The sequence below is a fragment of the Brachycentrus maculatus genome, unplaced genomic scaffold (assembly GCF_059751285.1).
Source record: "Brachycentrus maculatus isolate JH-2025_06_01 unplaced genomic scaffold, ASM5975128v1 h1tg000404l, whole genome shotgun sequence".
Taxonomy (NCBI): domain Eukaryota; kingdom Metazoa; phylum Arthropoda; class Insecta; order Trichoptera; family Brachycentridae; genus Brachycentrus; species Brachycentrus maculatus.
In genome coordinates this window covers 435,569-463,285 of record NW_028281153.1, presented here as the reverse complement: position 1 = coordinate 463,285, position 27,717 = coordinate 435,569, and the positions used below count along the sequence as shown (strand labels likewise).

Here is a 27,717-nt window from a genome sequence, read left to right as displayed (position 1 = left end):
AGTGCATTTATATATTTTAATGCCATTTACCAAGTTCGCAAGCAAACTGTTCCTTTAATGTATTCACATATTTTAATTCCATTTACCAAGTTCGCAAGCAAACTGTTCCTTTAATGCACTCACATATTTCAAAGTCATTTACCAAGTTCGCAAGCAAACTATTCGATCAATGCATTCACATGTTTTTATGCCATTCACGAAGTTCCTAAGCAAACTATTCCTTCAATGAATTTACATGTTTTTATGGCATTCACCAAGTTCGTAAGCAAACTATTCCTTCAATGAATTTACATGTTTTATGCCATTCACCAAGTTCGCAAGCAAACTATTCCTTCAATAGATTCACAAATTATAATGCCATTTATCAAGTTCGCAAGCAAACTATTCGTTCAATGTATTCAATCTGAAACTTCGGGAAAGAATGGTTAGGAATTATGTTTGGTCAGTCGACCCTCAAGATCAGCACTATGAACCGGTTAGTAGCATTGTACGATGTAACTGCATATAATCGTAGAATGCTACGCATTCCATGGACCAATATGGTCAGCAACGTGGATATGCTCCAAAGATCAAAAGTAGGAAGACAGTTGCTAACTGATATCAAGGTTCGGAAGGTGTCCTATCTGGGGCATGTGCTTAGAGGTACAAGTACAAGTTTATGAACCTTATCATTATAGGTAAATTAGAGGGTAGACGAGATGTGGGCAGAAGACAGATCTCCTGGCTCCGGAATATACGAGATTGAACGGGGATCAGCACCGTTGAGACGCTGTTTAGAGCTGTCCAAGACGAGGACAATTACGTTCTTGTGCAATTCCTCAATTGACTTGACATGACACGCACAGAAGGAAAATTCAGTCACATCACCTCAATACTTGGTCACATTACACCAACTACATTGGTTACGCTTTCCCAAAAGGGTTGGGTATAAACTCTGTCTACCCATGTATAAATGAATACGTGATGTTGCTCCGGAGTATCTAAAAGAGCTGTGTATTCCTGAAGAATTGATTGATAGACGTCTCACGCTTCGATCGGCTACAACAACTGCTATGGGTAAAGTGATCTTACCAGCTGGCAACCAGTGCACTAAATTTGGCGAGCGTGCTTTTGCTGTTGCGAGACGATGGCGTGGAATTCTCTTCGACCGGTAGTTAGAATTAGTGCTTGCATCACCACAATTTCACTAGAGACATCTATTGGTGAGATGAATAAGTTTTTTATTGAGCAGAAACTCTTAGTATTTGGACAAATCAAAATGTTATTGTCATATTACTTTTTGGCATCTCATCAAAGATGAAGAAGAATATGGAAGTCTGGGCATTTACGGGGCTGATGACCGTCATAGGCTGGTTTAAGTGATCACTTTACACATGTGTAACATTCACCAATTCAACCCATTATTGACAACAACACTACTCAAATTCTTGGAAGCTATATACATGAACCAATTGTTCTTGAATCACTAGAACTTCAATAGAGACATCTATTGGTGAAATGTAAAGAAGCTTTTTACTAAGCAGAAACTCTAATATTAGTATGTGAGGTCCGAATCCTGGATTACAATCACATACATGAGATACGCCAGAAAATACCATTTTCATTTTTATTATTTGAGCTATTAATTTGACCAGATAATTTATTTATTATTATTTAATGAGTAAATAGACAGCGAACAGTTGTAGCAGTCCAGTGGCTCAGGGCTTAGCTGGCTCCTATTTCTTGACCACCGTGTGGCGCCGTTTCGGTCCTCTCTCTCCCGACGCCCGCGCGAGGCGTCCCGCCGCCCAGTGTCAAGTGTGCCCCGCGCCGGGCCAGCCAGACCGACTTGTTGTTGTGCCGTGTTGTCGTTGTGTTGTGTTGTCGTTGGATTGCTCGGGAAATTCCGCGATCGCGCAGTCCGCCGAAATAACGCTAGCCCAGCGGGTTCCGCGAAAATCGCTTTTTCGGATCTGTGCGTGAACGATATTTGAAAGGAAGTTTTTGACTGGATGCTGGCTGAACATCGAGGTTTGTGAATTTGTGTAGCATAGAAAAATAAATATAACAACACTGTTTGTTATTGTCATTCATCGTTCACTTTGTGTATTACAATAAAAAAACAACTTAACAGTTTTTTTTAATATTTGAAGCATGGTTAACTTTGTGTTATGGTACTATAACACTTTATTTATCATTCATCGTTCACTTTGTGTAATACCACCTTTGAATGATATTACACTAGGTGAACGATGAATGACAAGAATAGTGTTATATTACCATACCAAAAAGTTAACAATTACAACTAAATAGTATTTTGTAAATTATAAGCATGGTTAACTTTGTGGTATGGTAATATAACACTCTCCTTATCATTCATCGTTCACTTTGTGTAATACACAAATAATGACAATGGGAGTGTTGTATTAACATACCACAAAGTTAACAATGCTTTTAAAATATAAAATCAAATAACAAGTAAGTATATAGTTTTCTTATTGTATATTAAAAACATTGTTTACTTTGTGGTATGGTAATATAACACTCTCATTATCATTCATCGTTCACTTTGTGTAATACACCAATAATGATTTTTTAAATGGTATCATACAAAGTGAACGATGAACTATAATGAGAGTGTTATTTAGCTAGATAGTATTTTCCGCATATATTTTATTTGACCAGTGGCTGGGTTTCGTCGTTTTCGACATCATCACACTGGCACTGGTGGGAGGCTAGACAAAATTCTATGTTATATACACAACAAGGCAGGGGTTGAGAGATGTTATTTTTTTGATAGTTTGGGTGGGATTTCTCTATTAGGTTTCATTTGATACGTTTATTTTTTTATGATTATTTTTATTTCTTTAATTAGCTATTTTATTTCAATTAATTTACATCATATGTTTATTTACATATTCTTACAAAATACAAAACATTTCTTTTTAATTTAAGTTTTTTTGTGTACTGACATTTCTTAGTGGAACTGCATTTTATAGAATAAAATAGCAACTTTGTAATTTTAGTGTATTTCTTTTTTTAATTCTTTCATTCTTTATACATTCAGGCGTCTCATCATACATTTTCAAACTCTTGACCCTGTTTTTTTTTAATGGCAGTCTTCTCTCAACCTTATTTTTAGTACTATGTTTATGTTTTTTTTTAAATATATATTTAAATCTACTTTATCCTTTAAATATTTTGGCAGTTTATATATAATTTATTTGTGTTTAATCTTGATGTTACCATAGAGTGCGTTAATTGTGATTTGTGTGCTATGTATGATGGTAGGTGCTTTCTTGTGTTATGTGAGAGTAATTATTGATGAAGAATAATATAGAAGTCTGGGCATTCACGGGGCTGACGACCGTCATAGGCTGGTTTATTCTTCATATTTGATGAGATGTCAAAAAAATAATATGAAAAATACTCCTATAATTGGAGATAATCCAGATTTGTGAACAAGTATTTGGACACACTCAAAATGTTAATTATTTAGAGTTATTCTTAAATTCGTATGTAAGGATTGTTTGAGCATATAGTATGTACTCGACAAACTGCCTCCAAGAGCTTCTGTCAGCTGACAGGTCCCTTGCATCCTTCCAAGTGTATTCCGCGTCAAAAGTTCAGATGAGAACTGCCGACGAATTGTCCTAGGCTATGCGAACCTGATGCCTTGTAAAAGAGGCAAGCTTGATTGTGGCTCTCGGGAGGCATGCGAATCACTCGCGTTTAGAAACGTTTAAATAACTCCATTTCGATGACGTGTTTGCAGTTCAATCCAATCAATTTTGATTACCGATAACCGGTTTTATCGCTTTCGCTGCATTGTCAGGCTGGTGGTCTACTATTTTCACTTTTGGCAATTAAGAAGATTTTATCAGAAAACTAGCTGTACCTGGCCACGAGTTTCCGTGGCTCTGCCTGGTTAAATGAAAAAGAAAGAAAATATTTATCACTCATTTGTAATTTGTAAAATATGAAGCGCCATTGAGGTGATTTTTCACAAAAACGACGCTTTATAAATTGACGATATTTATTATTATTATGACATGTTATAAATCGATGAAACGATATTCAATTCTAAAAAAAATTTAAATAATAAATGACAGCAGCTGTAAAGAAGCATGCTGTCCACCACGAGCATTTTTTCGTATTGTGTGTGTTGCTGTTACGTTCAACAGATGGCACTACCATAGCGGTCAAATGACTTTTAAATAAATAAAATTAATTACTCATTTGTGCTTTTTTTAAATTTAAGTAAAAAACACTATTTCTTCACACTCTTTGTGACACGTGTTTCATTTTCAAACACCGCATGATGCGGAAAAATGAATAAACATGTTACAATAAATTTTAAGAAGTAGTGGTATTTACTTAAGGAAAACTAAGGTTAAAAATTGATGGATATTACCACGAAGTGACTGCTGAATCAATAAATTAACTCATTTGCACACCTTGCTGTTAACTTCGATTCATTTGACGCCCACCCCTGGGAATCGAACCCGGGACCTCCAGCACGGTAGCTAAACACGCTAACCATGACACCACGAAGGCGGATAAATAAATATAAGTGATTTTTTCACTCTAATATTTTTTTCAATATTACCCTGGACTGGTTACCTGAAGCGGAGGGCTGGTCACGTTTCCTTCATGTGTAAACGATCAAGATAACATTGCGTTTACATGATGCAGTGCCCTATGCACCACTGGGTGCGGAAAAGGGTTAGAAGAAGAAGAAATGGTTACATTATTTTATTATCATAAAAAAGCATGTGTTTGTTTTCCATATTGCGTGTGGAGTGGTTCACATGGGTTATTTTCGTGATTTTACGCATTTTGATGTATCCCCGTGACGTCTGTCTCTCAGACATTTGGACAATTGCGTGATGTGATGTCATCCCAGACTCGAGTTCATCTTAGGACCCTTTGCATTTAGTAATCGCACATACTTACTATATTATTGTATAATACCTTGTTTCACAATATATATTTTTTTTCTATTAAGCTTATATTACAACTAATATAAACTATTATTTACACATAATTTACATAATCTATATACATATATTTACATCTCTTTATAGTAAACAAAATATTTTTATTTTCAAATTCTTTCAGACTCTTTTCATTCTTCATACATTCAGGCATCTTATCATACATTTTCAAACCCTTATAAATTAAATAATTTTGCGACTCGGTTTTTTTCAACAATGGCAGTCTTATTTTATCCTTATTTCTAGTGATATATTCATGACAACTTTTGTTTAGAACTATTTAATCCTTAAAATATTTTGGAAATTTATCGTTAAAAAATTTATGCATAAAGATCAGCATATTAAATTTAAGTCTCTTTTTTTATAGATAACCAGTTGAGTTCTTCTCTCATTTTTTCTATATTATTATATCTTTTTACCTTAAAAACTATTCTCATCGCTTTATTTTGTATAATTTCTAATTTATTTAAATTTCCTTCATTTGCTAAAAATAATATTGTTGAACTGTAATCTATATGTGGAATAATGATCGTTTTATAAATGAGTTCAGCAGTATTTTTATTTAATTTATTCCTTAATCTACTAAGGAAATTAAAAAAAAAAATTATAAAAAAAATTGCGTTTAATTATGTACATATATTCCAGTACTCTCTGAAGGCTACTTCCACATCCCGAGTCCCGTATAGAAACTCTTGGTCTCCATTCGGACCTATACATTTAAAACTTTAAAAAAAATCGGTATTTAATCAATCATGCACAGTTTTTAGCAGTCAATAATAAAAATTATTACTAATCCTTTCAAAGTCCCTATCACCGTCAGCGGGGCATGTAAGTTGATACTAAGTACTGTGTACAATCTATCACCACGTTCTTATACCCAGAGAGACAGCGGCAGGAAATTTTACCTACAAGCAAACCTTACTAACCCCCAAACCCAAAATCCTAAGGAGGAATACCAAGCAACCTAAGCTACTAAAGCGACTTTACCAAGCATTTCCTAAACCTAAAGTTCATACCAGATGAGTTCATACGAGTATATGAGTTCTCAGCACCATCTATAGTTGCGTTGAGTAAGCTTTTATTCAGAAGAAACCCTTATACTTTTTGGAAACACAAAATATGTACATATATATATTTAGAAATAGTTTCGAACCCTTATCCGCACCCCAATGGTGCATAGGGCACTGCATCATATAAACGCAGTGTTATATTGATCGTTAACACATGAAGGAAAGTTGATCAGCCCTCCGCTTCAGGTACCAGTCCAGGGTAATATTGAATTAATATTAGAGTGAAAAAATCACTTATATTTATTTGACCCCCCCCACCTGGGAATCGAACCCGGGACCTCCAGTACGGCAGCCGAGCGTGCTGACCATTACACTACGGAGGCGGACAGAAATAGTAATTGGAGAAATACGTCATACTTTGTAAGGGTGTAAGTTGGCAACTAATACCCAATGCAAGGATCTGCTCATTTTGTGTCATTTTTCATACAGAAAAATGCCCGAAAAATGACACTTGACAAAATGAAACCCAGATGAAGCTCGGCTGTCCAAACTCAAAACACAGTAAGGGACATTTTTTTGTAGTACTTTTGTTTTACAATTTTGGACTAAGTAGCATCTACTTAGTCCAAAAATGCAAACAAAACGTGCTACAAAAAATGTCCATTACCGTGTTTTGAGTTTGGACAGCCGTGCTGGTCTTGTGTCATTTTTGAGACAGAAAAATGACACTCGACAAAATGAAATCCAGATGAAGCTAGTTGATTGGTAGGAGTTTTACGCAGTCAGTTTTAGCCAGATTGCCAGATTTCCGGATTGGCCACTTGACGCGCGATCACAACAAGCGTCGTCAGGTGGTGTCGCGACGCTGGCGCTTCCTATCCGCGCCGGGTTTGTTCACCCCGCGTGACGTCACGCCACCCGGAAGTGTCCCGGCCCCTAGCACTCTGCCTGCAGATGTGCACTCGGCTCTCGGCGACCCGGTCTCTGACGCACTTGTCACCCGATGCGTCGGGATGAACGATCCCAATCTGAAATGCAATGATGCGATGTTAAGTTGACCAACCTGCCAATGGAAATGCCAATTGGATCAAATGTGGAGGTCCTCACCAAAACGTTACATTTCCAATATTGACAACATTTTTTCAAATCAGGGTTTCTCAACTTGTCTAAAATAATCCATAGGTGGAGAAACCCATATGTGTGAACACGCATTTGGACACACTCAACGTGTTGTGAACACATAGTAATATTTTAAGAACTGGACATTTACGGGACACTTTACCTACGGCGTTGGGCCGGTTGATTTATGCGTCTCCCATAGTAAATGATTATTTTTATTGCTTTTTTATGCAGTCGAGCATGCTTCAGTATAGGTACCCAAAGATTTATTAGTAGTGACAGCTGTTGCGTTAATGACTCCATATAAATTTTATTAATTAAGAAAATCAAATGACAAAATTTATTTTAAATCATATTAATTCAGCCTTTTTTGTAAAGCCAAATTTTATAACATATATTTCTGACAAATATCGCATTAAGATAAACTGGCAGTACACAACGTAGTCCTGGTACCAACACTAATGTATAGAAGTGAAGTATGCTACTTTCATACGCAGGGTGAGCCTGCGTATGATATATCCTTTACATATATATATATATATATATATATATATATATATATATATATATATATATATATATATATATATATATATATATATATATATATACATTTTTAATTTAAGTTTTACTTGGTAAATACCACTTTATCTTAAAATCTATTGTGTCACGTGTTTCGATGCATTTCGCATAGATAGGCGTATTGTAAGCGGGACAATATAAAAAATGTTCCTCTTCATCACATCTCTAAAATCTTGACTTGACTTCACAGATTGTGTTTGAAAATGATGCGGAATGTATCGAAAGGCGTGTCAAAATAGCTCTTAAAAATAAGTGGTATTTGTCAATTTTTTGTTTTTAGTTTTACATGGTAAATGCCACTGTTTCTTAAAATCTATTGTTACACGTATTTTGATGCATTCTGCATTCAAACATTCCGCATCATTTTCAAACACCATATCGTTGTTTGAAAATGATGCGGAATGCATCGAAACACGTGTCACAATAGATTTTAAGAAAAAGTGGTACCTATTTACCAAGTAAAACTTAAATTAAAAATAGAATAAAAACTTTTGCCTGAATGTGAGCGTTATTTCACGAATTTTTAACTGCCCTTGACATTAGATTTTTATGTCAGAAGGTTTAAAACTAAGTTCATAAAAAAAAAATCTAACTAACCATCACGCCGCTTCCCCGCAGGGGTAGGCAGAGAGAATAGAGCGCCACACCACTCTGTCCTTGCAAACATTCTTCGCCTCTTCCACGTTCATGTATCTCCTCATACATACCCGCCGATTGTTACGACTCCTAACCTTACCACTTTCAAGTATTTGGCATACCTGATCGTGCCATGTTTTTCTCGGTCTTCCTCTGCTTCTTTTCCCACTTACATTCGCCTCATAAATTTGTTTTACCGTTCTTCGTTGAACTAAGTTCATATTGTCGTGATTTCAATAGATTGGTATTTTTGCAACGTTAGGACGCTGCCAAGGTATTCGCATATGGCATATGGGTAGTAAGATTACAAAATATACAATCGCATATCGGTTCTTATCTAAAATTTCCATTGTGTCACTCATGGGTCCCTAATTATTTATTATCGTAATCAATGAGTCACAGCTGTTAGATGATAGATATTTTTTTTCCATACAAATGATAGACATTATTAGATTTAGAAAATGAACAAAAAAAAAACGAATACAAAATTTTGAGTGTGTCCAAATCTGGATTATCTCCAATTATAGGACTTATTTTTCATCTCACCAATAGATGTCTCTAGTGATTCAAAAACAATGTTTCGAAATTGGTTCGTACTCGAGGTCCCGGGTTCGATTCCCAGGGGGGTGAAAATAAATAAAAGTAATTTTTTCACTCTAATATTTATTCAATATTACCCGGGACTGGTTCCTGAAGCGCAGGGCTGATCACCTTTCCTTCGTGTGTTAACGATCAAGATAACATTGCGTTTATATGATGCAGTGCCCTATGCACCATCGGGTGTGGATGAGGGTTTAAAAAATATAACCCTCTCCTTATCATTCATCGTTCACTTTGTGTAATTACCACTTTAAAGTGGTATTACACAAAGTGAACGATGAATGATAAGAAGAGTGTTACTTTAATAAAGTACCACGTCAATCACGAATGACCAACATCACACTGCGTCGATTTAATACAGTGCCCTATGCACCATCGGAATATGCCTGAGGGTTAAAAGAACAATGAAAGAATTTAGTTCTTGATTTTTTGATTTGGTGATGTATTCAGTATTTCCGTACCGATTCGTCCAGCACCAAGTAAAAATAGGTTGTCGCTCTGAACAGAGAAGGTCGAAAATAAGTGTTTTTAAGAAATTCTTTATACGTTTGTTATCTTTTTATTTTTCGGCCGGTTGCCTCGACTCCTGGCGCATGCAGAGCACACATCTCGGCAGTGACACTTCGCTCACTCCTTTCAAGAACGTCATAAATCAAAAATCGTCAATTTTCAGTTGATTTTTGAATTTTCGGAATGCCTAAAAAATGTACTATATCCCAGCAAAAGAGGCATATTTTTAACTTAATATTTACCCGCTACAGGGCAAAAAGTGTTGTTTTTGCATTTAGAAGAAAAGGTATTGTTTAATTATTTTTATAAATATACTAAATATTTTTCAAATGGAGAAAAAACCTTCAGGTTTTACCTAAAAAGATCTGTTGCACAGTAAAAAGTTCAATAAGTGGCTTGCTATTTATTTTTAATACATTGTATTATATTTTTAAACTTTAAAAACGTTCTCCTGAAAATCAAATTTTTATTTTATTTGTGACGTTCTTGAAAGGAGTGAGCGACTTGTTCGTTCAACATCCTCCCACATCTCGACTAGACACGGCGGGCGAATTAAAAAATCGAATAAAAAATCGAATTATTAAATAGCAGTCGTTACTTAATCCGGTTTTGGAATTTGATCGTTTGAAAATTATCTAATATGATGTACAAAATGAATTCGATCATTTTGCACATCATATCAGATAAGTTTCTCATTCGGACTTATGTGGGATGATGTACAAAAATAAATGTGATCATTAATAACTTATCTGGGATGATACAAAGAAAATTGATCATTTATACTTTATCTGGTATGACATGTAAAATTTAATTTAATTATTTTAAAATGTTTAAACATTTCATTTGATAATTTTTTTTGATACATGTATTTTTCCTTTAATTATGTAAACAGTGTATTTAAAGAATATTTTCTCTTAAAAATTATATCAACTCATCCACCGTTGTCCTTTTTGCATATTATACCTTCATCATCTTGCCACTCTCCTACCGTTGTCGTTTCAGCATATCAAAGCTTCATTACATTTTCATTATCTTACTGTTGTCCTTTCAGCATATAATAACTTCATCATCTTGCTACTCTCCCACGTTTTTGGCATATTATAGCTTCATCCTCCCTCCCTTCTCCTTTCAGCATATAATAACTTCACCATCTTGCTACTCTCCCACTTTTTTAGCATATTATAGCTTCATCATATTGCCACTCTTCCTCCCTCTTCATTTCAGCATATTATAACTGCATCATCTTGCTACTCTCCCACATTTTTGGCATATTATAGCTTCATCATCTTGCCACTCTCCCACCATTGTTCTTCGGGCATATTATAGCCTTATCACCTTCCTATTCTCCAGCCGATGTCTTTTTAGCATATTATATTGATGCTTCATCATTTTGCCTCTCCCCCACCGTTCTTATCCATGCATGTCATAATTTCATCATCTTGCCACTCTCCCACCGTCGTCCTTTCAGCATATTATAGCTTCATCATCTTGTCTCTTTCCCACCGTTGTCCTTTCAACATATTATAGCTTCATCATCTTGCCACTCTCCCACCGTTGTCCTTTCCGCATATTATAGCTTCATCACCTTTCCACTCTCCCACCGTTGTTCTTCAAGCATATTATAGCCTTATCACCTTGCTATTCTCCAGCCGATGTCTTTTTAGCATATTATATTGAAGCTTCATCATCTTACCTCTCTCCCACCGTTCTTCTTCAAGCATGTCATAATTTCATCATCTTGAACAGTTTATTTACGTTGTTGGTTTCAAATGGTTGAAATTAAAATTCACGTCGTTTATTCCGGGAATTGAGGAAATTATAGGCGAGTGATCAACCAACTCGTTCGTAGATCTTACTTTTCTTTGTTCGCAAGATTCATATTAAAAGTGTTGTTGTTCTGGCAGGCGCGTTGCCTGCTCGGTTCTGCGCAAACTTGACAGCTCAAGTTTAGCCGGTTGGCACGGTGACAAAAATGCCGAATTCACACCTAACTCTCTGGATTATTGTGACGATTCACATCGGCTCTTTTTATCAACATGACCATAGTTTTTTGACGATTTTTTTTTTGTTTTGATTGATTCGATTTTAAACTTTATGAAATAAAACAACTTTGTTTTTCACCACTTTTTATTGGTACACTTTTTCCAACCGGTTTCGACAAGAGCCTTGTCATCATCAGGGTTTATGTACTAATTCTAAAACATTGAAATACTCATAGTTAGGTTAAAGTTAATTACCCTTCCCTTATGATACCAAAAATTTCCAAGCACTCCGTACATATGAAAATGTGATTTTAAAAAATGTGATTAAAAAAACAAAAAAGTGGTTAAAAGCAAATATTTCATTTTTAATTTTGAAATCTAAATATGGAAGCATATGGAAGTCTGCTTATTTACGGGGCTTATGACCTTATCATGGCTGGTTGAGAGATCGCTTTACACAACTGTAACATTCACCATTCTACCCATGATTGACAACCACACTACTAGATTTTTGGAACTCTTATACATACCTGCATATCATAAATCTCAGACGCTTTATGTTTGGTAAATGCTACTATATCTTAAAATCTTTTTTGACACGTGTTTCGATGCATTCCGCATCAAACATCGTATACGGCGGAATGCATTAAATATATTTAAAAATATTTTACGTATATTATCAGAAATCGTTATTATTCTTTGTTTTTATACATTCAATAATATTTATTTAATCAATTAATTTATTTATTATAATCATACACATAATTACAAATTACAAATAACATATTACGGTAATGTGCTCTCACTGAATTTTCCCAGAATGTGTTGTTTTTGCATTTTGAAGAAAAGGTATTTTTCAATTATTTTTTTAAAAATATACTGAATATTTTTCAAATGGAGAAAAAACATTCAGGTTTTACCTAAAAAGATCTGTTGCACAGTCAAAAGTTCAATAATTGGCTTGATATTTATTTTTAATGCATTTCATTATAAAAACCTTAAAAACGATCTCCTGAAAAATAAAGTTTTTTGATATATGACGTTGTTGAAAGGGGTGAGCGATATATGTGCATATTTTGCTTTACTCGATTAAAATTTAGCAAATAACCGATTTTGAAACCTCGCACATGACAGAACAACGCGTAACGTGGGCGCCGAGTTAAATATATCATTCATACTCAAGAAGTGGTGAAATTAATTAGCGCTAAAGATTTTGGCATCGAGAATCATCCGCCAAAGCTGGTACCTTGAAGCATTTGGCGTCGAAGATCAACTGCCTAGGTCGGGGCTTTCTTTGTCGGATTTCGCATTTCTATCTCTCAATGGTCAAGAGTTTTGCAGTTGGGAACGCCTCCGAAACAGGTTCATAATTGTATTATACATATTCCACACTGCCGTCGATTTGTAGGTCGCAGTTTCTATTTTCGCCCGACGCCAGCAGCCGCATCGCCGCCATGGACAGCCGTATGGAAATGCTATTTGGAATCTGTCCCAGATTATTCGAGACGATCGATCATTTCACACACTTGTCGGTGCCCCATAAAGCACACATCGCTCGAGATGTCTAATGTAAACATTATGATCTTTCCATCGATGATTTTTGTTGATGAAATGTATTTTAACGGTTTTCTATATAAACAAGTTTTAAATCCTAACTGAATTGAGCTACTGACAGTTTTTAATTAGGTCGATTCTCTGTTATTACGGTGTCAGGGTCAGTGTCGATAAATGCCTGTATATTCTCTTCACTGCTTCTACGTCTTCTTTATGAACCCTCTTTCCTCCACTGCTGGACCATAGTTTGTTGGCGAATTTCTTCTTTGTTTTGATTGATCAGATTTCGGTTCATAATCGGAACAAATGATTAGTTTGCCATAGATAATAAATCGACATCGGTTTCGTAACTCTCATTGTCAACAGAAAATATTTATTTTTCAATTTTGAAATCTAAACACAGATGATATAGATGATATAGGCCTCTTCCGTATCATTTCATTTCCTTTCTTTAGTGCATTTAAGATAAATACTTTATTGGAATTGGCACAAGACATCGCGACTATTCTTCATACATAATTTTATACACGTTTCAATATATCCGCATGCCTAAAGCGCGCATATACTAATAGCCACTGTTTTTCTCTCTCCGCAGATTGGAGGTCGGCCAAGTAGATTTCCAGCGACTGGCCGCCGCTTCCACCTCGTCTGCGCTGCCCGGTAGCGACAACTCTTCGTCGTACAGCTCTCTGGACACGAGTCTCCGCGCTGACGGCCCGCTGCCCCAGGCCAGGACTGGAGGCGAAGCCAACGGTCTGTCTCCGGACCTCCATCCTTCTTGGATCAGCTCCAAGTTCCAGAACTACGCCAGGAGCCCCGGATACGGCGCAGGGAGCAGCCCTTCGTCTAATTTTGACTTCGCGTCCAATCATCGGTATCTAGAGAGTGATCCGCTTCGATCGCCGCAACGTGTCAAAGCTTTTGAAAACGTGACGGCTTCCGCTGGATCTCCCGAATATCGTCCCGCGTCATCGGACCTCGATGAAAGATCGCCGGACCATCCTAAATCGTCGGATAATTCAGAGAGCCATTCTCAGTTCCCCCAGCGAAACTTTGTGACGCCATCGGATACACCCTTAACTCCCGAACGTCGTAATATTTTGGCGGAAATCGAGGCCGCTCAACGAACTCCTGACCTCCACCGCCCCGCTTTCGTTAATGATTTCGAAGAACTTGCCCAGTGGCAACAGCGAAACTTAGGAACTAATGATTCGTTCGATTCGACCCCGGGAACACTGCGGAATCGAGCTATCGATAACATCAGGGGTGACAGTAAAAGAGATCTCGAAAACAGAGCCGAAAGTTCTTTCGAGGATTCGAAGGATAGCCCAATAACGAGGGAGTTCAATAGGATATTTAAAGAAACCGTTAAGAGGTCATCACCAATTTTGGACTGTCTAGATTTCAACAAACTCGACTGGGATCAAAGTTCCTGTCAAAACAACGATTTGTTCGGCTCCTTAGTTGACCCCCCCGCCACGGCGAGTGGAGGTTCCGAGCCGGCTCTCGGCTTCGGGGAGTTCGTCTCCCAGCGGAAACTGGAGGACAGGACCGATGACCACGTTCAGGTGAAGGTGGAACGTCCGAAAAGCCTGTTCCAGAGCGAGACGGGATACCAAAAGGGCAGCAGGGAGGCGACTCTCCAGGAACTGGACCAGCTAGAAGGGGAGCTGGAGGATGTGAGAGCCGCCCTAGACGTGGACAGCAGTGCTCTGGGTGGTGTCGACGCGGACCACTGGAGTCTCAACGTTTCGGTGGATAGTGGAGTCTTCAACAGGATGTCTTCTGGCGATTCGGGACCACTTTCAGGTAAAACGCTCGGAATTTTATTTATTTGTTTTCCTCTGGCACTGTTTCGGTGTGATCATTATCATTATGTCTTCTTAATTTTTTTATGAGACTGATTTATGGCATCTGTTATTAGCTCGTATTTACGTTGACTAATACGAATTTCGGGGTATTTTTTTATTTTGGACATGGTGGATTTATTTTGGCTTTTTGACGTCTGGCTGTAAACCGCGATTGACCCTTCAGCTTATCTTCCTTACCTCCCTCTCGACGGTTGAGTGATGGAAGAGATCCCGTTGCAACATGTTTTATAATCTGGAAAGCTTTTCTCCGATTGATGTGTAAGACACAATGCTGAGGATCCAATTTTTGGAATGTAGCCAATTTTCTGATAGGTCTATTTTAAAAACATTCACAACTGCGGATGTTTCTCGATGTTTTGGAGTTATAGGTCATACTTTTAATACGATGTTCTTTTACTGCTATTTACTAATAACTTTGTTTATTTGTCTAATTTTATGTATGGAAATTTTATCAGAATCTTTATAATCTGTCGAATTATTTTCATCATTCAGGTTTATCTGCAATACGTAAGGTGACATTGAATTTATTTATAACAACAACAAAAACTAAAACGCAAAAATGCCAAGTCATATTTCTTCAGCAAAAATGAATTTCACAAAGGATTAAAAATTCTACCGTCTCACTTTTCAAGAAAGCTTTCTTAACGAGGTTTAACATACACAGAAATGAAAGCACTTTCGAAAATTCTTGTTTTCCGAGTAAATCGCTTCCAGATATGACTTTGAAATGCTAAATGTCACACGAGCTTTTAAAATTTTTTGGTTCAAATCGGGAATGTTTAAATGTCAAGTAGGTATCATTTATCAGCGTCATTTCGGGGGAAAGGAATTAAGTTTTATTGATACAAACATTTAGCCGGCACGGGTATCGTAACATCAAAGAAAAACAAATAATTTTTACTACTTCTTTTTACGACTTTAAATTAATTGGGGTGTTGTTAAATCGTCAATTTTGCGATCGGTCTCAGCGTTTCAATTTTGCTAATTTATTTTTAAATTGCTTACAGCAGAAGAGCTATCACTTCCGCAAGATTTTTCGAAGCAGCCAGACATAGTCAAGGATTCGCAGCCTCAACAGGAGAAGTCGTTTTCTCCGTCTGATGATCAGCGCAGGTCCAAACTTTTCCAAGAAGCCAAAACTCCGAGTGTAGAGAAGCCCCAAAAGGAAGAGGGCGACATGGGTATCGGGTGTTGCAAAAACTCCAAGAGCAAGCCTCCGACTGGCCTGGCTGAGCAGAAGCAAGAAGTGTACAGGATGCTGGATAGCCAGGAGAAGGAAAGCAGTCCTGAGGATGAACCCGTGGACAGTCCTGAGCAGCTCTTCGGACTGATGAAGAGCAACAGCGTGTCGGCGAGAGCTTCCATGTGGCAGCAGCTGCAACAGAAAGCCAACAAAGGTAGATACAAAAGTAACTAACTATTTAACCATCATGTCGGTTCACTGCAGCAGTAGGCAGAGAGTATATGACCCCATATCAATCTGTCTTTGCAGACAATCTTCGCTTGTTCCACATCCATGCATCTTCTCATACATACCCGCCTGTCTATCATATATTCCGGCTCTTGACCTGGCCACTTGCAAGTATTTGAAATTTTTGATCATGCCAAATTTTACTCAGTCGTCCTTTACTCCTATTTCAAAGTACACCTTTAGCCTCATTAATTTGTTTTATCACTCTTTCCTTACTCCTTCGTTCCATGTGTTTCAATCATCTAAAAACACTTTCTTCATTTTATCAATAATGCTTATCTTATTCATCCCTTATTTCACCATTCGAACATCTATCATGCATCGTTTTGCCACACATTCGTCTGTCACCAATCTGCCTTTGCAAACAATCTTTGCCTATTCCACATTCACACATACCAGCCGATTATTCCGACCTGACCACTTGATCATGCCAAGTTTCCCTTTGATCTTCCTCTGCTCCTATTTCCAACTTCATTCGGCTCATTTGTTTTATCATCCTTTCTTTACTCATTTGTTCCTCATGCCCAAACCACGACAACACACACCTTTCTTAATTTTATAAAATTCTTTGAAATGGTCATACAAGTTATGAATCATTCTTTGCGTATGGGTTTCATATATTATTATTTTTTATTTATATCGCAGTAACTAAATGGAATTCATTGAAAGACGAATGAAGTGGAGAATATAAAAAGAGATGTTTCATATTAAAATGTGGAAATATCCATGAATAATAAAGTTTTTTATATGAAATGTGTTCAGCACAGAATAAAAACCCACATCCAAAAATTATGTGCTCAAAAAAAGATTTTAGAACAGATTTATGGCGTTTCCACATAATTCACAGACACTTATGTGTCACAGTAATTCTTGCAAACATATTTTTTTCCTAACTTTTCTCGTTTAATGCAAACATTTTCACATTTGTAAATAATAATAAATGCGGTCTCTGAAAATCAGGTCACCGGACTGTGTTTTGCATCAGATGAGCTCATTATTTTTTTTGACATCTCAACATAGATGAAGAAGAAAGAATATGGAAGTTTGGGCATTTACGGGGCTTACGACTGTCATAGGCTAGTTTAAGTGATCACTTTACACACGTGTAACATTCGCCAATTCTAACCACGATTGACAACCACACTACTTAAATTCTTGATACTTCTGGATATCTTACTGTCAAAAAGCTTTACCTAACCTAACCTAACCTGACGAGATTTGTGACAATTTTGACGCCCAAGTAATTGAAGTCTCCATGCTGCATTGAAGACAGATTTATGCTTATTTACTTAGCCATATTCCCTATGTTGAGCATATGGATTCCACAAACTGCTTCCAGGGTCTTCTGTCAGCTGCCAGCTCCCTTGAGTTTTAGCTTGGACATGGCACTTAAGAGAGTCTTGCGTGTAAGAGAATAGTTATACCAATTATGTAAACCTGAAAATGAATCATATTTTTTTCATGTTTTTTTTCTTCTCTTCAGCCGCTGTGAAACCAGTACTGAGGCATTCCCGCTCAAACGCCAAGGAGGGCTCCTCAGTGCTCGATCGGTTTAAAACCCAACCAATCACATTGGGGGAGGTCACCGACGCAGCCAATGAGATCTCACCCAACCCCCTGAACCAATCACGCAGCAGCTTCAATCTGTCCTTAGAACAGGATGAAGATGGTGAGATAAAAAATTAATCAGTACCTACTTATTATTTTTCACTAGCACTTGAAAATAGAACGCACAAGCACTAGGCTAGTAAAATATATATTTGGCTTTAGACAATTTGTTCTTTTTTTTTTTTTATTAATATTTTGACAGTTTTTATTGATGTCATTTAGATTTTTTTTGTAGATGTCAAAATGTATATATTATTTTTAAGTATTTTTTAAATATTTTAAATTATGTTTTTGATAGTAATTTGATTCGAACATGACTGTTAATTGTCGAAGATTTGAAAATACTTTTCCAAAGGGTATTTTTAATGGTTGGTCTTTCATTTATTCATCAGTATTTCTCAAAATCAAATATCAAATTATTTAGGATTCTCAACAGATTTTACTTGGTAAACACCATTTTTTGTTAAAATCTATTGTGACAAGTGTATCGATTTGCATAATTTTTAATAAGTGGTATTTATCAATTTTTAATTTAAGCTTTGCTTGGTAAATACCACTATTTCTTAAAATCTTTTGTGACATATATGTCGATGCATTCCGTATCATTTTCAAACACTGATACGGGTTTAAAAGAAGGTGGGGAATGCATCGAAACACATGTATAATAGATTTTAAGAAAAATTGGTGTTTATCAAGTAAAGTAAAGTGTCCGCCTCCGTAGTGTAATGGTCAGCACGCTCGGCTACCGTTCTGGAGGTCCCGGGTTCGATTCCCAAGGGGGGTCAGGTCAAATAAATATAAGTGATTTTTTCACTATAATATTTATTCAATACTACCTTGGACTGGTACCTGAAGCGGAGGGCTGATCACCTTTCCTTCGTGTTAACGATCGAGATAACACTGCGTTTATATGACGCAGTGCCCTATGCACCATTGGGGTGCGGATAAGGGTTTTATTATTGTTATCAAGTAAAATTTTAATTCAAAATGGATAGATATTAAGAAAAAGTGACTGCCGAATCAATTAATGAAAAGGTATTTATCAAGATTAATTTAATTTGATAGATATATATATATTCACAATGTGAACGCCAAATCAATTAAAGAAAATATCAAAAGTTTATATGTATTTATATCTAGCTATATTGTATTTTACTTATTAGTATGCACTCAAGTTTATAATTTCTTTATTTTTTGCATGATTCCTTCCGTCTACAAAATGGACATATCCACCATCGATTCCTATAATCTCAAACGCGGCTTGCTTTGTACATATTCACGACCGCTTGAAAATTCACACGAGCCCGCCACGCTTGAATAATGTTCTCTACTTGCCAATTTTGAATGAACAGCCAAATTGGACGAGAACGATCCGGCGAAACTGACCCTCGCCGAGAAGATGAAACTGTTCAGCGTCAGCGGGCCCCCGAGGCCTCCGATGGGCAACAAGAAGCCCCGCAGCCCGAGGTTCCAGACCATGCCAGTCCTGGCGAGCCAAGTGGATGATGCCAAGATGCTCAACCTGAAGCAGGGAGCCAGCCTGAACGACAGCAAGGCGGATATCCTCTCTCCCAAGCACAAAATGCTCCGGCTCTCGCTTCCCGGAGACGGGCACAAAGGCCAGGACGGAGACAAGGAAAGGGAAGCCAAGACGGGATCGAACCCGGATGAATCTAAGAATAAGGAAATAGGTTAGATGTTTTGCATTACGTTTATACATACTTGTGAGTGTGTGTGAATCAGGTAACGGTTTAGACTACTAAATACGACTAATTTATTTATAGGTTTGGCGTTTAATTCGTAAAACTCCATTTTAATTTATGTATTAAATGTAAAATTAATCGCTGATTTTTTGAAATTACTAAGTTGTATTTTATTGTCGGGTAATATATCCAAAATAAAACAAGGTTTGTTGGATTGAATTCTACATTTATTTATGTATATGTTAATATGTGACGCGTTTCGTCTTCTTAGGACATTATCAAACACTATTGATCAAACCAACTCTCAAGTGTTTGATAATGTCCTAAGAAGACGAAATGCGTCACGTATTAACATATACATAAATAAATGTTGAATTCAATCCAACAAACCTTGTTTTATTTTGGATATATTACCCAACAATTCAATATGGAATTCTACCAACTGTCTGCAGTTACAATAAATAAAATTGTATTTTATTGTTGAAAAAACACATAAAAAAATTTTTGTGACAATTGTTTCTTATATGCTTTTTCAACAATAAAATACAACTTAGTAGACTCAAGGAATCAATGTTTGATTTATCATTTAGATCATAAAATACGACTAACTTGAGGGAGAATTCATTTTTGTTTAGGGTGCTGACTTTGCGGTTTTTCATTTTAATGGAACAATAGTTTTAAACTAACAATTTTATGCATACGTTAAATTAACATTGATCGATTTTAAAACGACTTTGCGTAGCTTTTTCAAGACAATATGAACAGCAAAATAATTTTTGCGGCCTTATCAGCTTTCGGTACTCTAGCAAGAAGTACCGGGTCTGACGGATATATCATGATTTATAAAAGTATCAGGTACATTTTGGACAGTATGTTAGGGATTCCTTCAGCGTTGTGCTAAGATTATCGATTTATATTTAAATATTTTGTTTTCTTCATGTAATTGTATAATCAATATTTAGAATTGAATGATCATTTATACTCTACAATTAGTTGTATGATTACAAAAATTGAAGTTACAAAAATACTTAAAGAGTAACGGGAAAAAAAAGTACAGTCAATAAATTTTGTTTCCGCGAAAAGTAAGTTGTGTAAAATTGTGATATTCTTCAAACAGATAAATTTTTACGTGTCAGGGTTGATGAACAACATTCAGTAATTATATATATATATATATATATATATATATATATATATATATATATATATATATATATATATATATATATATATATATATATATATATATATATATACACATATATATATAAAAAAACCCTTATACGCACCCCAATGGTGAAAAGGGCACTGCATCATATAAATACAGTGTTTATTAAATCGTTAACACATGAAGGAAAGGTGATCAGCCCTCCGCTTCCGGTACCAGTCCAAGGTAATATTGAATAAATATAAGAGTGAAGAAATCTCTTATATTTATTTTACCCTACTGGGAATCGAACCCGGGACCTCCAGCATGGTAGCCGAGCGTGCTGACCATTACACTACGGAATCACTCTTACCCCTACTGTTAATCGAGCTGTATTCTCTGAGCGATCCCTAAAGATCTGGCAGTCTGATAATTGACACTCGCCTATCCAATATACCTTCATATCGCTTACTCCTTTCAAAAACATCATAAATCAAAAAACTTGATCTTTCAGGAGAATGTTTTCAAAGTTTAAAAATATAATACAATGTATTAAAAATAAATATCAAGCCACTTACTGAACTTTTTACTGTGCAACAGATCTTTTTAAGTAAAACCTGAAGGTATTTTCTCCATTTGAAAAACATTTAGTTTATTTAAAGTAATAATTAAAAAATATATTTTCTTCAAAATGCAAAAACAACACTTTCTGCCCTGTAGCGGGTAAATATAACGTTTAAAATATGCCTCTTTTGCTGGGATATAGTACATTTTTTGGGCATTCCAAAAACATGCACAACTGAAAATTGACGATTTTTGATTTATGACGTTCTTGAAAGGAGTGAGCGATATGTCAGATTACAGAAAATTTTGGAGTATCCAGATTGTATGACAGTTTGTGTTTAACAGTTAACATTTTTCTCCGCAAATAATTTCTCTCAAGTTCGTTAAGTGTGGCGAGTGTGTGGCCACTTGTGTGGCGAGTGGCGTATTTACTGAGTGATTTGTGCTTTTTATTAGAGAAAAATCCATTAAATCTCTAGACACTCTTTGTAAAAGCATATTTTATAAACCAAACAAACGTCGTCGCAGATGTATTTAATTTTAACCCGCAATATTAAAATAGAAGGTAACCTTCATTTAGTACGACAATATTTCACGCCGAATTATAACTGATTTAAAATGTTTACAGCTACCGTAGGTCATGTGGAATAATGACTTATTTCAAGGCCTTTTTGACACATCTGTGTCTGAAGTATTTTCCAGGCCAAATTTGCCAAAAATGCAGGAAATTATTTGAATTTTTTTCAAATCTGGTTCGGCCTAAAATATTATTTGATTTGAAGGTTTATATTTCAATGAAAATTTTATTATTTTCGTGTAACATGTTTGTGTCTGCAAAACTAAAAAACAATTTGATGAATTTATAAACGTTCCCCATCCCTGGTCTAAGAGATGAAATTTCAACGGCGTTCACTCTACTTTCTACGAGTGTTTTTGCCTAAAATTTTCACTCATGAATTACATGAAATCATAGTAACTTTAAACATAAAGAGTAAATCCACTCACGAGTAGGCATAGGCTATGAAACTTAAAAAGTTGAAGCCTGAGTAGGGTCATGATAAGCCGTGTCGCATAAGCTGTAGCTAGATTTCAGAGTCACTTTGACGTTAGGTAATTGAAAAAAAAACACTCAGCTTTCAAACTTCTTTTTCGAATTCCATGTTTCGCCTCCGTACATCAATGTTAGCACTAGCATAGTGAACAGTTCGGCATCCGTGAACATGGATAGATAACACAATTGATTTGTTGGTCAAAGTAACAGATTACGTATGACATTCCTAAACCTTTTACAGCATTCTGTATCTACGGTATAGAAGGCACTGGCTACGCTTTGTTAATTTTATCTTTATTTTTTTATGGTGTTGGAAATTAATTGATTTTATAACGATGCATGTTTTCACTATGCTGCACTTTTCTTTGCATGCGTTTTGTATATTTTTTTTCGTTTTGTTTATTATTTCTATTCTGTTTGCATGCATTTGTACATTTGCCAAAAAACTTACTGGAGCGTCTGATCCAATTTAGTGCTTTAGTTTAAAGTCTGGAATCTGTGCCAAATTTTATATTTCTAGAAACACGCCTTACACGTCCTCCATAATTTGACTTTAAAACTGCTTATGTGTGCTTCGTGCTGTTTATTGATTTTATTCAGTTTTATCTTGACACACTAAAGGGAGGGGAAAGATATTTCTACCCATTCGGTCGAATAATGCCTAAGGACGGGAAGTGTATTTTTAGCTTCTGCGCCGGCCTCATTTCAAAGTCAGAAATGAAGGAATTACAAATTTAATATTTTATATGAATATTGTGAACCTCTTGTCTCTTTGTAAAGGTCTTAACTATATGTACATAATTATTAATTCCCGTCACCAGCGGTCCGCAGGCGTAAAAAACACCCGTCCTTAGCGTGTTAACACATTGTTTACGGGATGCGCTTAAAAGCGTCTTTTACATACCGTTGGTAGAGAGCGGGAGATGCTTATAAGTGCTCTATTTGCTTACGTTTAGTACAGCCCGAGACACCAAAAAACATTGTACAGATTGGAATTGGGTTTGGGGTTACTTGTGATTAGTGTATGACTCTAATTAATTCACTAATTAGGGCGGGGTTGATGAAAAAGCCGTCCAAAAATAATGTGTTTGGGTAATATATCCAAAATTTAACAAGGTTATTGGATTGAAATCTACTTTTATTAACATACATATAATAATAAGTGTCGCGTTTCGTCTTATAAGGCATTATCAAAACACCTGATAAAATCTTAATAAGGCGTAACGCATCACATATTATAATATATATGTATATAAAATTATAATTCAATCCAATAACCTTGTTTAATTTTGGATATATTACCCAAAAAATTTCAAAAGGAATTCTACCAACTGTATGCGGTTACAATAAATAAAAAAATGTGTGAAATATCTTCTTTCTTTCTTTATGAGCTCTCTGACCTCCACTGCTGGATATAGGCATCTTCCCCTTCTTTCCATTTGCATCGGTTGGTTGCTGCTTGCAGCCGTATCTACCCCCCACAGCAACTATGTCGTCGGACCATCTCTTTTGGGGTCTTCCGACACCTCTTTTGTTCTCCCAAGCTCTCCATCGTAGAATTCTTGGGGTCCTGTTTTGCTATATCGCTCACTCCTTTCAAGAACGTCATGAATAAAAAAACTGAATTTTTCAGGAGAACGTTTTTAAAATTTAAAAATATAATAAAATGTATTAAAAATAAATATCAAGCTACTTATTGAACTTTTTACTGTGCAACATATCTTTTTAGGTAAAATCTTAAGGTTTTTTCTCCATTTGAAAAATATTACTTATATTTAAAAAAATAATTGAATAATACTTTTCTTAAAAATGAAAAACAACACTTTCTGCCCTGTGGCGGGTAAATATTAAGTTAAAAATATGCCTCTTTTGCTGGGATATAGTACATTTTCTGGGCATTCCGAAAACGTGCACAACTGATAATTGACGATTTTTGATTTATGACGTTCTTGAAAGGAGTGAGCGATATGTCCTGCCCACTGCCATTTGATTTTTGCCACGCAATACATCTCCCTTACTTAATTGTGAATCGTTCTCTAGGCGTGAATTTCCGCATGGCCCAGAACAAGCTGGCCGAGCAGGCTTCCAGGATGCTCACGTCCGAAGTCAAGGGGATCCTAAAGTCCAGGTCGGGCGCCATACCTCTCCTGCCGTCTGCGGTGGAAGCCAAGGTCAAGAGCGCCGGAGACGGCGTCAAGAAGGCGCCCATCCCGGCGGTGCCGAAGGCCAAGAGCGACGTGGAGAGGAACAGCCAGACCATCGGGAAATCTCTCACCAAGGGGGAGAGCTCGGAAGTGAGTAGGAACTTTTTGTCAAGACAGTTGTTTTTTTGTTTATTTAATATGTCGTTTGCAACTGCACTAAATTTAAAATAAAGAATCAGATTTCTATCTTAGCATATTTTTATGCTTCAATTTTTACAATTTAGTTTGTTACCAGAATGTTGCGTTTTATTTCTAGCCAATTCGCTGCAATTAGCGCGTTATCGTTGAACAGCAAACTTGACAAAAATATCGAAATCTTTTAGTACACAACCTTGATACACGATTTACACACATCGAAGGTTTGATAGTCCCAAGAATTAACAATAAATATGGGAGTAGAACACTGTAATATATCGTTCCCAACACTTTTAATTTGTTGCCGACGGATGTTAGAGATCAAAACAAAATATGGAACAAAGGCAAAATAAAGGAATGGGTCAATGATCAAGTGTTAATTTTATGAAAATTGTAAAATGTTTATATTCTTAATTTTTCTCTCTTTTTTTGTGTGTATATTAGGTTAAAATCGTTAAAAACAATAAAAAATGTATTAAGAAAGAACTTCACTTACAAGACACACAAGTTGGCTTGGTTAGTTTCTGCAAAAAAAAAAAATTGTTCTTTATTTGTAAAATTGTAATTTAAATAAATATATAAAAAATGCGCTCTCCAATTCCGCGCTTGCCAGGCCGGCCATACAAAATGAGCGCCTAAACGTTTGAGCTTGTTGCAAGCCAATGTCAAATCTAATGCAATATTTCTTCAATAATTAAAGAAAACACTTCGTTTTTTACCACTTGAGTTTTATTATAGACTACATGTTTCAGAAGCTAAACTTCCATCATTCAGGTCAAACTCAAGTGGTAAAAAACGAAGTGTTTTCTTTAATTATTGTAACATGTCTTACCACAAAGTTAATGCCGAAACAATAAATACAATATTTCTTCATTAGAAAATATAAAAACATCTATTCGAAAGATCAAGAAATACTAAAATATTTACAATTTACTGATACGTATTGTCAAACTTACAGTCATCTTTCTAAAGGCTTCACATTTTTGTTGAAATAATCCCAGCCCGCTGGGTACGGCCATATTAATACCTTCCGGCATTGAAAGGACTAGGGAAAAAAGATTGAAGAAGATATGGGTAGTCCACTTGCAAATCACGTTATGTTAAAAATTAAAATTAAAGTTTTTTTGGCCAACGGCGGCAATCGGTAGAAGATTTAATGTTCTACCGATTTGAGCTGTTTTGAGAGATTTTAGAAAGTGAACTGTCAATCGGCATAGCGAGTTTTGCGAGAGTATTGATTTTTACATTCTATTTTATTCCTAACTCAACGAATTTTGGCATATAATGTTAAATATGAATGTTACAAATTTTTATTTTCTACCGATTTGGAGCCGTTGGCTAAAAAACTTAATTTTTTAATATAACTTGGTTTGCAAGTGGACTACTCATATAGAGGGTGATTACTGAGCACAGAGTGTACTGTGTGTTGAAATCAGTTGTGGTAAATTAAAACTTATTAGTAAAATCAAAATTGCTGTTCTAAGATTTTTCTCTATGTTTTACGTCTGTTTTGTAATTATAACATTTGAAATATTTTCAGGGCGAAGATAAAATTTTAATAAAAATAATCATGTCTGTATTGCCATCTGTTATAGTATTTGTAAAGTTATTTTTATTTTTAAAAGTTTGGTTTGAATCCTCGCTGCCAAAAAATATATTGATGAAACATTTTCTCAATGGGTTGGTTACCTTAGTATCAAATGCCTTGTTTTATTTTTTTACGAGTGTTTCCACGATTTTTACATAATTTTTCTTCTCAAGGGTTTGAAGGACGAAGGCATCGACAGTTCATCCGACGAGGCGAGCGGTTCGGGTAGCAGTCACTCCTCCGACGAAAGCTGCTCTTCTTCCGAGTCGTCTGAGGAATCAGAAGACGAAGTAGACCACGAGAAGTCTCCAGAGCCGACATTGGTTAAGCCGTCGCAATTGAAGAACTCAAAAACCGAATCGGATATCGCGAGAACTCCGAAAGATAACAAATCGGACGGCAGAATCAAATTGCCTTGCATGGACGAGATGAAAGCCAGGCAGATCATGGAGCGATGTATGTCCAAGACAGAGAAAGACATGCCAAAACCGAGGGTGCAAGCGGTTCCGAAGAAAGTTTTACCAGGAAGTGAGTTACCGAAAGAGAATCCGTTGAGTCCAAACGCGATCAGATTGAAGAATCTCAAGAACGGAAGCTTCGCTCTCGGTAAAAGCCTCGATACTAAGAACACGGCAGATATAACTTACAATCGTTTCCGCAATAAAAACGCCCCAAGCTCTGAGGTGGCCAATAACAAGACCGTTTTGGACACTGATAAGAACGAGAACGTGGTCCAGACGCCGTGGGGCAGGAAGCTGATACCGCAGGTCAGCAAGTCGCAGAGCGTGCACGTGTTCGACCCGTCGTTGGCCGGCCGGCTCCGGAACGGCCGGGAGGACAGGAGGGGCGAGGGGTCGGAGAGCGACGGCGAGAGCAGCGGCGGCAGGGAGGTCAGGAGGATCGTCACCAAGAGAAGAGCCAATCGGTGAGTGAATTTCGTTTTATCTGGATTTGTATTTTCCTAATTCTTTACACCGATTTGTCTTTATTTGTATTCAATGCAGAAACAACACAGAAACTTTCAAATGGACTGGGTAAGGTAGGAGAGAAATGCTCTCTTTCAAGTTCTCTTTATCTTTATTGTTTTGACACATTTACAACGGATATTTTTTAAGCCTGTGAACCGCTGGCAATGGGATCTGATAATTATGTTCATATAGTTAAGTCCTTACTAAAGAGATTGGTATATAATAATCATATAAAAACATTGGATAATTCCTTCTTTTCTGCCTTTGAAATGATGCCGACCAGAAAGTAAAAATACCCCTCCCGTCCTTAAGCATCAATCTACCGAACTGGTAGAAATACGTTTCCTGTCCGAAGTGTGTTAAGAAGTATATTTTTTTCTTCTGTATGTGTCATGTTATGTCTCCCTGAAGTCGACTGTCGCTTGAGAACAATTGTCC

General features: G+C 36.3%; 1 protein-coding gene across 1 annotated transcript in view; it reads left to right on the top strand.

Moving 5' to 3' along the window:
• LOC148302872 (uncharacterized) overlaps positions 1–27,717 on the top strand; it is a gene marked incomplete at its 5' end in the record, with an annotated part of 143,085 nt that overhangs the window by 5,395 nt on the left and 109,973 nt on the right. The window contains 6 exons of the mRNA XM_088270916.1: positions 13,565–14,778; positions 15,848–16,237; positions 17,795–17,980; positions 19,272–19,610; positions 24,425–24,678; positions 26,485–27,236. Of these exons, the coding sequence (XP_088127042.1) occupies positions 13,565–14,778; positions 15,848–16,237; positions 17,795–17,980; positions 19,272–19,610; positions 24,425–24,678; positions 26,485–27,236 (3,135 nt within the window). The remainder of the gene's footprint in view (positions 1–13,564; positions 14,779–15,847; positions 16,238–17,794; positions 17,981–19,271; positions 19,611–24,424; positions 24,679–26,484; positions 27,237–27,717) is intronic.